At 34.2% G+C, this 12,427-nt stretch overlaps 2 protein-coding genes across 2 annotated transcripts; one reads left to right on the forward strand and one right to left on the reverse strand.

Annotated features, from left to right (window-relative positions):
- Positions 1–357: 357 nt before the first annotated feature.
- Positions 358–3,101, reverse strand: LOC107776996 (premnaspirodiene oxygenase). The gene is made up of 2 exons (XM_016596958.2): positions 2,153–3,101; positions 358–1,340 (listed from the first exon to the last, which is right to left on the reverse strand). The coding sequence occupies exons 1-2, from the start codon at positions 3,050–3,052 to the stop codon at positions 720–722; spliced, it is 1,521 nt and encodes a 506-aa protein (XP_016452444.1). The 5' UTR covers positions 3,053–3,101; the 3' UTR covers positions 358–719.
- Positions 3,102–4,984: 1,883 nt separating this feature from the next.
- On the forward strand, positions 4,985–8,231 carry LOC107776997 (two pore potassium channel a-like). The gene is made up of 3 exons (XM_016596959.2): positions 4,985–5,080; positions 6,278–7,410; positions 7,861–8,231. Exons 2-3 carry the CDS (start codon positions 6,512–6,514, stop codon positions 8,021–8,023), a joined length of 1,062 nt encoding a protein of 353 aa, XP_016452445.1. The 5' UTR covers positions 4,985–5,080; positions 6,278–6,511; the 3' UTR covers positions 8,024–8,231.
- Positions 8,232–12,427: the final 4,196 nt, after the last annotated feature.

Raw genomic sequence — 12,427 nt, forward strand, 5'->3', positions numbered from 1 at the left:
TAAAGAATGAAGATTACTACTTCCTCTGTCCCAATTTATGTAAAAGTATTTGACCGCACATGAAGTTTAAAAAATAAAGAAAGTCTTTTGAAATTATGGGTTGTGTGACTAAAAATTATTGCATTAAAGGTAAAATGAAAATTTTAAAGTTGAAGTGTTACTAAATATATAAAGATGTCGTTCTTTTTAGACTGATAAAAAAGAAAAGAATGTCACATAAATTGGGACAAAGGCGAGTACTATTTTTTAAGCTCCTTGACGTATGTGTATTAACTAACAAAGAAAGATGATAATGATATCCAGGTTGTCGGGTCAACGAGTTCTGAATACCAGATGGTTGAACATAAGAAAGAGATATCCTGGCTATCCAAACAATATCTTATTCCTTAGCATTTTGTTTGTTTAGATTGCAAAGAAATGGAAAGGGAAAGGGAAAGAAACATAAAGTAAACTCTACATATTCCTCCCATACAAACAAAGTACATGAATGTAAAAAGGCCAGCCTGATGTACTAAGCTCTCGCTATGTGCGGAATTTGTAGAAAGGTCAGACCACAAGGGTCTATCGTACGCAGCTTCACCCTACATTTCTGCAAGAAGCAGTTTCCACGGCTCGAACCCGTGACCTCCTGATCACATGGCAGCAACTTTACCAGTTACGTCAAGACTTCCCGTCAAAGTACATAAATGTAAAATGACAGAAAAATGTATACTATTTACTTAGGATGGTACAGGGAAATGAAGAGTAGGAACAAGATGCAAACTTGAAGTCTTGAAAAGAGTCATTCCAAATGTTTCTTTCATATCAACATCTTGTGGTTTCATTTCTTGAGGTAGCTTCCAATCAAAGTGATAAAGCATAGCTGCTAATGAAAGTTCCAAGTTCAACATCCCAAAGGAAATTCCAGGACAAATCCTTCTTCCAGCGCCAAATGGAATAAACTCAAAATCATGACCTTTAAAATCCACTGCTACATTCTTAAACCTTTCAGGCTCAAATATATCAGGATTTTCCCAACTTTTGGGATCCCTAGAGATTGCCCAATAGTTGATAAAAACTCTAGTATTTGCTGGAATTTCATAGTCGTCGACCGTGCAATTTTCCAGCGACTCTTTTGGTAGCAAAAGGGGCACAGGAGGATGAAATCTTAGTGTTTCCTTGATCACCATTTTGATGTAACTTAGATTGTGTAGATCATTCTCTTCTACTGTTGGCTTCCCTTTTACTACATTTCTGACTTCTTCTTGTGCTTTAGTTAGTACTTTTGGATTCTTGATCATCTCTGTCATTGCCCACTCTACTGAATTTGAAGCATTTTCACTTCCAGCTACAACCATCTCCTTCAATTTTGCAAGGGGAAGGAAACAATATTAGCCCGTGTGGAAAAAAATTTAAGTTATATACATTAACAGTATAATGGTTTTTTACGCAATCAGTAACAAAGGTACTTACCATTATACGTTACTGATCAATGCTATTAAATAGAGTTACCTCCACTTACTCTTTAATGTGACTTGATTGTGTAAATATCATTTGCAGGATTAATGCAATGAACTTAAACAAAAAAGGGCAACCCCGTGCACTAAGTTCCCGCTATGCAGGGTCTGGGGAAGAGCCGGACCACAATGGTATATTGTACGTAGTATTACCCTGCATTTTTGTAAGAGGTTGTTTCCACGGCTCGAACCCGTGACCTCCTGGCTCCCGGTCACATGGCAACAACTTTACCAGTTACGCCAAAGCTTCCCCTTCAGCTCGGTGCACTAAGCTCCTGCTATGCGTGGGGTCCGGGGAAGGATCAGACCACAAGAGTCTATTGCACGCAGTCCTACCCCTACATTTTTGCAAGAGGTTTGTTTCCACGGCTCAAACCTATGACCTCCTGATCACATAACATCAACTTTACCAGTTACGCCAAAACTCCCCTTTAGCCAGGTACACTTAGCTCCCGCTATGAGCGGGGTCCAGGGAAGGGTCGGACGACAAGGGCCTATTGTAAGCAGTTTTACCCTGCATTTTTGCAAGAGACTATTTCCACGGTTCGAACCCGTGACCTCATGGTCACATGACAACAACTTTACCAATTACGTCAAAGCTCCCCTTCGGAACTTAAACTGTTAGTAATAAACTTAGGATGTAGGAGCATGTTTACCAGTAAAATAGACTTGATGTTGTCAATAGTCAAAGGAACTTCAAGTTCTTCATTTTCCATAATCCTAAGCAGAACATCAAGTAAATCCTCATGCTCCGGCTTGATTCTTTTGTTTCTTTCAGTATGCTCGTCGATGATTTTGTTAATTATTCCATCCATCTCAACGAAAATCTTCTGTATCCTCGATGTCATGCCTGTGACAAGAGCAACAAATGACAGAGAAGGAAAGAAATCACCAATCTGAAATCCACTTACTAATACTGTTCCTTCTTTAGTTGCAGCCCTGAATCTTATTTGATCATCAGCTTTACATCCAAATGTGATTCTTGTAGTTATATCATGGTTTAAAGCAAACAACATTTCAGCCAAGTTAATAGGTTTTCCACCACAAGAAGACGCGATAGATTGAAGAAACAGATTCAACTCCCCGCGTCTAGCAGACGCGAAGGAATTGACTCTTTTTGAGCTAAGAAGCTCAAGGATGCAAATTTTTCTTAGTTGTCTCCAATATGTACCATAAGGTGCAAATGCAATATCGGAATAATTGTAGCCCAAGATCTTTGGCGCGACTAATTTAGGCCGGCCTGCAAAGGCAAGATCATTAGTTTTCAAGATTTTCTCAGCAGCATCAGCAGATGATACAACAATTGTTGGCACCATACCAAGTTTTAGGTACATTAAAGGACCATATTTTAAGGCCAAATCCCTTAATTTTTTGTGGGGTGTTGGGGTCATTAATTGGTTTAAATTGCCAATGAAAGGTAATTTTGTTGGACCAGGAGGAAGTTTGGTTTTTTTCTTCAAACTCCAGAGTTGTAAGAAGATGAGGATTATAAAGGGGAATATGGAGATTTTGATTAGTTTCAATGGACTAAATTCTTCAAGAAAAACTGATTCCATCTTGTATGTTTTCTTGTGTCTGAAATGAATTGAGTATTTGTCACAAGTTCAGTGATAATATGCCTATTTATTGAAGGATGCATCTACTTTTTTGGAATATTCATTAAAAAAAAAGGTAGTCCGGTTAAAGTCTATGAGTTCAATCTTTTAAGTTTCTTAGTATTGAACTCATTATATCCTTAAAGTCATGAGTTCATATCTACAAAATATTGCGATTTCAGTAAATTTTTACATATAAATTCATGTTTTGTATCTAAATTACTTCCGGTGCACGAATCATCCCGCGTTCACGAAGTATCCGTTTTGTCTCACCCAACAAACCAATAAATTAGCAAAATGTTAGTATCTGCTAGCTTCGTCTGATGTGATGTTTTTACATTAGAATATATAAGAATATTAGTTGCTAGCCATCAAGTTTGACTTACTAGCCACCTCATTTTTTTATTTTTTTTTGTTTTTTTGCAGAATATCTCTTTCAATAAAGAGTAGTAGATATGTGTATTGGATATGTAAAGTTGTAGTCTTGTAGACAAATTTAGGTACATTATTGGTTCTCTTTTTCGATTGCTCAGCTTACCAGATTGATCAGTGGTTTTCCAATTTAAAATTGAGGGATTTCTCTGAACAAAAAAGGGAAATAAAACAACAACAATAACAACCCTCGGATAATATGTACGCAGACTTTATCCTTACCCCAAAGGATAAAGAGGCTGTTTCCAGGAGACCCTCGGCTCAAAAAAGCAACCGGAGCCGAGGGTAAGGGAAATAAAACACTTGGTAATAATTGAATAACTGCCCATTACATATTTACATTAGTAGTCCCTTCGGTCAACATTATTTTTCTTAAAAAAATTTTGTACACCTCTTAAAAAGATATTAAAAATGTCTAAAGTATCTAAGCTAATCAATGCTCTACTATTTGGAATAGCAAGGGTAGTTTTAGAAAAATAATACTATTTCCTTTGTATTCCATGCCAAAAAGATAACCTTTTTTTCATTTTTTAAACTAATTTACCTTTATGCAATGATTTATAACCACACAAGATATATGTACCTCACTTTTCACCACAAGTTCAAAAGTATTCTCTTTTTTCTTAAACTCCGTGTCCAGTCAAATATGTTCGTAATAAATAATACTATTTTATTTGTATTCCATGCCAAAAAGATAACTTTTTTTCATTTTTTAAACTAATTTACCTTTATGCAATGATTTATAACCACACAAGATATATATACCTCATTTTACATCACAAGTTCAAAAGTATTCTTTTTTTTTCTTAAACTCCGTGTCCAGTCAAATATGTTCGTAATAAATTGCTTCTTGTTTTGTAAAATGTCGAATATTTTAAATAAATTTTCTTTACCAAAAACGACTAATATTTGAGATTACAAGAGAAACATGTTCTTTAGCAGAGAGAAGAAAAGTAGAATTATGCCAAAATCTTCAATATTAAGTGTCATTGAAGAATAAATATGGGAAGTTAAGCCACACATAGGTAAAAAGAAACAGTACCCATATATTGTTGAGAAATTAAAATCTATTGCAAGCGTCCATAAAAAAATTAGGGAAAATGACGTTGTATAGTCATTATAAAAATAATAGCCGAAAAATTGTATAATTTATATATATATATATATATATATATATATATATATATATATATATATATATATATTGTATGTTATATACAAGTTTTATACACTTTTTCAATTACCAAATATAAATAGTTTCTGGCGCGGGCTAAAAAAAATAATACCCCAATAAAATAAATACAGTAGTTGTAACCGTGTAAGATTCAAGGAATGCATATTGTTTCCCGTGATTCTGTTTGTCTTTGGTGCCTTTAATTTAACTAGCGGATCCTGTTACAGGTTATTTTGATCCAAATTTTGTAGCCATAAGTCATAACTAAAAACAAACCTTATGTTTTTTCCTTGTGAAAATTTACAGACTTTGTTTTCTTGCTTTCCCTCCATCCAATAGAACAATATAATTGCATGCATGGATTTGAAAAGGGCAAACCTAAGGTAATATGACATTTTTCCATCTTTTATTTGATTTAATTTTCATAAGAATCTAAGGGATGATGTATACAGAGGCGGACCCCACGATTTGAAGATGGCGGGGCACATGAGCAGACTGCTCAACCGGTGTCTCATCGGACTTTTGATCTTAAGGGTTTCACGTAAAATATAAAGTGTTTTCAACATATATGCACATATATATCTAGAACTTTTACCGAGGTTAACGGGGACGGTGATGTACGTAGATTTTTAGGTGTGTGGGTGCAACTCTTTAACATAAAAAAGGCATATTCTTTTGCAATTTGCTGAGGATTTTCTTTATACTATACCCAATGGTTTCTTGTTCTGAAGTTATTAAAATAACTCAAATTTGTTGCATTCCTTAAACATTCGACTTATCTGTTCTGAAATTAAATTTTGCTTTCTCTATTGTTAAGTTTTTTTGACTTTTATGGGCTTGAAACTCTCTCATTAATGAATATGATATAATTAGAGCAAGTTTTGTATTAGCCTTCATCAATATAGATCTTCAGATGTTCTGAGGTAGGTAAAAAAAAAAAAGTGGTTTGCGAATTTGAAAGAAAATTTACATTTGTTATAGGATTTTAAGCCCTCAATCAACCACACAACACGTGATATGTGAGTTACTAGGCGCACGTTATGGATTCCAACCTTCTTGCAGACAAAAACCTGGTATTTAAGTAGAGAAGACAGACATATGGGCCCATTATCCATTAAGTTTTGAACCGTGTGCCGCTGGCCCTCAGGGCCTATGGAAGTCCCATTTATTAACTTTTGTAGATGAAGCCCATATTGCAAGGACAGAAACTTAAAACGGATCAATTATGGGTGTTAATTGTTATGGACAGTACAGGGTCTTGAAATACTCAAGTATTAGGTTTAATAATTGAGATTGATATCAAAGTTAGTCACACAAAAGAACGATTATATTTATGCCTCTGAGTTTCAAATATATGAATTTATGTTTTTGCCTCGTATTCTGCTAGAAATGTCGAGGGTCTATTGGAAACAGTCTCTCTACCTCTACACGGTAGGGGTAAAGTCTGCGTATATACTACCCTTCCCAGACCCCACTTTATGGGATTACACTAGTCATGTTGTTATTGTTGTTGTTGTTGTTTGCCTCGCATATTGCTAGAAATGTTAGTTGATTTTTAATGTACATTATCCTAACTGCAGTTTGATTTGACACATAATTGGAAGCATGTCCTTTTGCTGTCATCAAAGACGGATGTATGTGTTATGTTGAAGGCTCACCGGACCCAGTAAACTTTGGCAGAAATCTTGTATATACCTTGAAAATGGTAATTTGAATTATTTGTCACCCTCAATGCTAAAAGTCTTTAGGTGGCATTGATTGAACAAAATATTGTGCCCCGACGCATTAAAATCTTGAATCCGCCTCTGACTGTCATGGATAAAGGTGATGTTGAACAACCTCTACTACGAAGCCATGTAAATTCTTTGATTCGTTTTAGTGATATAAACTCTTTCAAGAGAAGGCGAACACAATCGAGCAGCAGTACTGGTAATATCAGTCATATACCACAGAAAAATAATGAGGAACTGTTTCATTCCTCTGAGTTCATTGCAACAGAGAGATTTAGACTCAGGTCTGTGCTCTTGTTTTTGTCTGTCTATATAGGAATCGGAGCGATTTGCTTCTTCATAATCAGGGATCAAATCGAAGGAAAAAAGACTAATGGAATTCTTGATGCAATATACTTGTGTATTGTTACAATGACTACTGTTGGATATGGTGATCTTGTACCTAAAAGCATCTTAGCTAAGCTACTCGCGTGTATTTTCGTCTTCACGGGCATGGCTCTTGTTGGATTTGTTCTAAGTAAAGCAGCAGATAGTTTTCTTGAGAGGCAGCAAATCTTGTTTCTCAAAGCCATAAACATGAGGAAAAATTATAGCAATTCAAATGAGGTGTTACAAGAGGTTGAAACGAACATCGAAAAGTACAAGTTTTTAAGTGCATTGGCACTTCTTGTGATGTTTACTATACTTGGAACAATTTTTTTAAATCAAGTTGAGGATCTGAGTTTATTTGATGCTTTTTATTGTGTTTGTGCTACCATTACTACTCTGGGATATGGCGATAAGAGCTTTTCGACAAAATGGGGGCGTTTGTTCGCGTCTTTCTGGATACTGTTGAGCACGATTTGTTTGGGTCAGTTGTTTTACTCCCTTGCTGAATTATACACAGAACAAAGGCGAAAATCTATGTTCAGATGGGTTCTAACTCGAGAGTTGACAAATTCAGACCTGCAGGCAGCAGATCTTGATCATGACAGTGAAGTCAGGTAAGTTGTTTTATAAGTGTATATTTCGCATTCAATAGACTTAACGAAAGACAGAGCACAATGAAATATAAAGATCTATATAGTCGATGCAATAAGTTAAAACGTACAGTCAGACCTCTCTATAACAACATCTCTATATAACAATCATTCACTATAAAAGCCAAGTTTTTCTCGAAATTGATTTTTATGTTATGTTATAATATATGTCCTCTATAACAACACTTGACTATTACAACAAAAAAATATCGGATCAGATTTGATTGTATATGCTTTAGTCATGTTAGTACATTTACGTTTCTATGCTTTGTCTTTTAGCCTTATCAGATTAGATATTTATAGCTGACCCTAGCTCGTTTGGAACTGAGGCTGTGTATGTTGTTGTTGTTGTTGTTATTTCGCGTTCAAGTTTTTTTGTGCTATATTCAAATCACTTTCTTTTTCTTTATTCAGTGCTGCAGAATTTATTGTCTATAAACTTAAAGAGTTGGGGAAGATAACTGAGGAAGATATCTCTGTAGTAATGGAGAGCTTCAAAATGCTTGATGTTGATCATTCTGGCACATTGACTGAAAAAGATATTGCATTATTACACTCGTCTCGATCGAAAATCTGATAATTAACCCCTCTAACATGTCCGACAGCTTAACTATGTTTTGTTCGTAGATGATAGAAAGATTCTAACGATGACTGAAGCCTCTATCTTGAAGGGTCGTACATATATATATGTACATATTCCTGCGGCTCAGATGAGTATTCTTGTTTATATCGTCACGACTATAAACATTTTTTTGTTCCTATTAACAAACAATCCCCTTTTTCTTCGTCGTGAACAAACACAATCCTTACACACACCTAGGAGCATGCACCCTTCCTGCATATTCATACAAGAATCGAGTAGGCGGGCTGAGGTCCTACAAGGTATCCCGTTTTATTGCATTTTCCTTGCAGCTATTTCATTTTAGAGGTTGGTTCACAAGTACAACCTTTGTAACTTTATGGTATACTCATGGATTGATCATTATTTGACTTAACCACCGCAATTTTCTACTCCTAATAGTTTAGCTCGATCAAGATCAAATTTGTTCATCAAAGTGCTTCTCCGATTGTTAAAGACATTTCTTTTCAACCGAGGAACAAAACAAGGTCGCCTTGCAATTAATAAGTTAGTAATTTTTTTTATTATGATTCGTACTCGTGGTACACAGTACCTTTATTTGCGCGTATGCAATTGCATATTAATGGAGAAATAATTTGAAAATTTTGCATTTTCAATCCTATGCACTTGATGTTTGAGTCTTTTGTGAGCGGAGGGTCTATCAGAAACAACCTCTCTACCTTTCAAGGTGAGGATTACGTCTGCGTACACACTACCCTTCTCAAATCCTACTTGTGGGATTGCACTAGGTTCATTGTTGTTGGTGTTGTTGCACTTGATGTTTGGAAAAGGATCATAGATATACTATTGGAGAATATAAGTTAAGGCATGTTAAATTTGAACTAGATTGAGACAAGTGTTACATTTTCAATATCATCTTAGTAGTTCTTTAAACTGGACAAGAATGCACATTATCAATCACCAACTATAAACTGGCCACCATCAGGGACGAATTTATAGCTTAAATTATGGGGCACGTGAACCCATGACCACTGGAAACCAAACTTTCAGATATGGTGTGATTAATATCTCCGATCGAATATCAGAAGTCTTCCAGTTGCTGTTGGTGCCCTGCAAGAAAATTCAGTAGTCCTTCACCTTCTTTTGGATTGGAGAAGTCAACAGCTAATGGTGATATATTGTTGAATGCAAGTATTGTGATCAAAAGTAGAGTTGTGGACAGGACTAGAGGCCAGAAATAAGACAAAATGTTGGCAAAGTTAGGTGCCAAAACAAAGAAGAAACTTAGGACAAATGATGCAGCAATTAATGTTACAATATGATTCTTGAACTGCAGAAGCTTGACAAAGATTTCCATGGGGTTTATTTAGAGTTTTAATCAAACACAAAATGGGATTTATGAATGAAAAGGAGGGAGAAAAGCAGAGGTTTTTGTCTTTGCTAAGATTCTTTGTTCAAAGTGACAAGACTTTGTTTTGGCTCCAAATTGTTTCCCAAGCAATTCTAATCTTTGATACCTTGACATTCAGTTTAATCTAAATGGATTGTGTGTCTAATTGGCTTAAGATTTCTTTTATGTTGAGGTATATGCTAAGATTAAAAATTTTGTGACTAGTGGAAACCTTGAAGAGAAGGCTTGGAACAACGGTAAAGTTGTTTTTGTGTGACTTATAGGTCACAGGTTCGAGCCATAGTAGCAACCAACAATAGGGCAGACTGTTTATATCACATCCATATGAGTTCACCCTTCCCCGAATCTTGTGTGAATACGAAATACTTTGTGCACCGGGCTGCTTTTTTAAGGGGAAACCTCTCAACTTCGGCTTTAAGTAATATGATTAAGGAATGTTAAGATCACATTCATGCCCCTTTTAATATTGTTAACATAGCACGGGGTAGCCGATTTTCGGACTGGTCATTTAAAAATAGCCAGCGTTTGTCAAGTCATTGAAAAATAGTCACTATTTTGCTGCAACAGAGATCAGTCCAACATAATATACTGGAGTTCGGTACACCTGTGTATGACCTTCCAGCATATTATGTTGGATCGGTATACTTTGTTGGCTCCAGTATATTATGCTGGACCGGTATATTATACTGGAACTCCAGTATATTATGCTGGAGTATTTTTCCGGATTTTGAACAGTGTTTTCCTTCAGATTTATCTTTACATGAAAAGTGGCTAAATTTCGATTACTTTTGAAACTGTGACTATTTTTAAATGACCACTTGTAAATTTGACTATTTTGAATTTCTCCCTTTAATATTGCATATTGAAATTGCGGGACCAAAGCGACTACTAGCAAAAAAAAAGGGTATGATTTTAAGGTAGAAATGACACCAGGTAGCCACTCCAAGGGGCTGCTATTTAGAAATTAGCCAGTGCGTTTTGAATTTCAGTTTTTCAGTTCAGATTTTCAAGACAAAAATGTTCTGAATTGTCCTGAAATTAAGATTTTTAGTTTAAAATTTCAGGTCAAAATAAGTATTGGTTATTCTTTAAATAGCATCCTTAAGAATGGCTATCTATGCACTTGCTCCGATTTTAAGTTCTAGCCATACAATCAAATCACTTAACAGATAATTACACGTAAATAATTTGATAAGCATTAATTAGTAATTTGTCAATAATATTAATATATGGTGCGAAAGACAAAGCTTACAATGGTGTTTTTTGACAGAATTCTAATCTCAAAACAAGTAAGTTTCATGAGATTTTTGCCTTCAAAGCCTAAAAAATGGTGTATTTGGACTTACTAATAAACGCGGTATTATTACTTTTAGCCCCCGCCAGAAACTATTTACATTTGGTTACCGAAAAAGTATATAAAACTTGTATAATTTTTATATATAAGATACATAATGTGTGTGTGTATATATATATATATACAAAATATACACAAATTTTATATATTTTTTCGGCTATTATTTTTACAGCGGCTATACAGTGTCATTTTTCCAAATTTATTAGTGGAAGGGAAAAATAAAAGTAGAGAATAAAGGGAAAACAGAGGGAAATTAAAATAAAATTCTATGATAATGAAGAAAGAAAGTGATAGCTAGCTCTATAAAGATAAGTCTTAATTTGAAGGTTTTTGGTGAGATATTTTTAGGATATATACACATCAATACCTACTACAAAAACACTGCCCTTGATGTTAATTGTGTTAGTCCATTGATAAAGATTTGACCCTTTGACACAATGTTACTAGTGCATATATTCAATTACATTAATTATAAACTAAAGCACCATTACATTAATAATCCAATAGTACCACTGCTTTTAGTGGCTTGCAACAGGCCATAGGTATCAGTACCTAAGCAAACCACAAAATGATTATTTTCTAGAAAATTATGAAAATTTGAAAATCGTAGGGTTCAATAATGTGCACTAATATCGTGCAATCGATAAGTTCTACTTCATCTGTTTTAGTTTATGTAATCATATTTTTTTTTAATCTGTTCTAAAAATATGTTTCCTTTTCAAACGTCGGAATAATTTAACTTAAACTTTTCAATTGCGAGATAACAATAGGAATATTTGAGTGAAGAAAATATTAAATGCGTCAATGGAGGTTAATTAAAATAGGGGACTCCTAATTAAACAAGAAAAAAGTAATTAAGGCATAATTAATGGAGTGATGCGTAGTATAAAAACAAAGAGAGCAAAAGAAGGAAGAAAAAGAAGAAAGAAATTATTAGGAAATCAAGATTAGAACAAATTCCTTATCACAATTTACCTACTTAAAGCTAATTATCAAAATATATTAATTATTAAAGTAGAAATTATAGAACCTTTACAGCTTAGCTTGAAACCCCAATGAGGTCACTTTCAGAGCTATAAACCTGGAATTTCATCAAATTATTGTAGAAAAGAATTAAAGAAATCCCACTAAATTTGGGGTCACTTTTAATATTATATCCTTTTTAATTTCATGAAGTAATTAATGTAGAAAATAGACCCAATTTGCCAAATGCCAATCAAGATATGTTTGAATATTTGTAATCTGATTGCTTTATTTTTTTCCATTTTAAATATTTAAATCAATAGCTAATTTGAACGTAGGATAATATTACTTATTTTTTCATAAAAATTACCGCACTTGGTATTTACACCAAACTAATATACTCATGATATATTTTCTGCATACTTTTTCATCACATACTATGGTTAATTATTGAGTACTTTTACGTTATTTATGACTTAATACGATAAAATATATTAATTTGATGTAAACATAGATTATATCGAGTTATTTACCTATTTTTGGTTTTTTTTTTGCCTCACCAGAAAATTGATCATGTACAGCTTGAATATTGCCATTTGCCAAGTGTCATCCAACTATGAAAAGCTTTATATAATATATCTACAAGGGAAGTATCAGTATATAGTTTTTTCTT

This window comes from Nicotiana tabacum, chromosome 16 (genome assembly GCF_000715075.1).
Source record: "Nicotiana tabacum cultivar K326 chromosome 16, ASM71507v2, whole genome shotgun sequence".
In the NCBI taxonomy this organism is placed as follows: Eukaryota; Viridiplantae; Streptophyta; class Magnoliopsida; order Solanales; family Solanaceae; genus Nicotiana; species Nicotiana tabacum.

Bases quoted from the DNA above. Each gene is read 5' to 3' on its own strand.
- LOC107776996 (XM_016596958.2), bottom strand. From the start codon at position 3,052: ATGGAATCAGTTTTTCTTGAAGAATTTAGTCCATTGAAACTAATCAAA. The intron at 1,341-2,152 runs GTAAACATGCTC...GCAAAATTGAAG, and splicing joins ACATCAAGTCTATTTTACTG to GAGATGGTTGTAGCTGGAAG.
- LOC107776997 (XM_016596959.2), top strand. From the start codon at position 6,512: ATGGATAAAGGTGATGTTGAACAACCTCTACTACGAAGCCATGTAAAT. The intron at 7,411-7,860 runs GTAAGTTGTTTT...TTCTTTATTCAG, and splicing joins GATCATGACAGTGAAGTCAG to TGCTGCAGAATTTATTGTCT.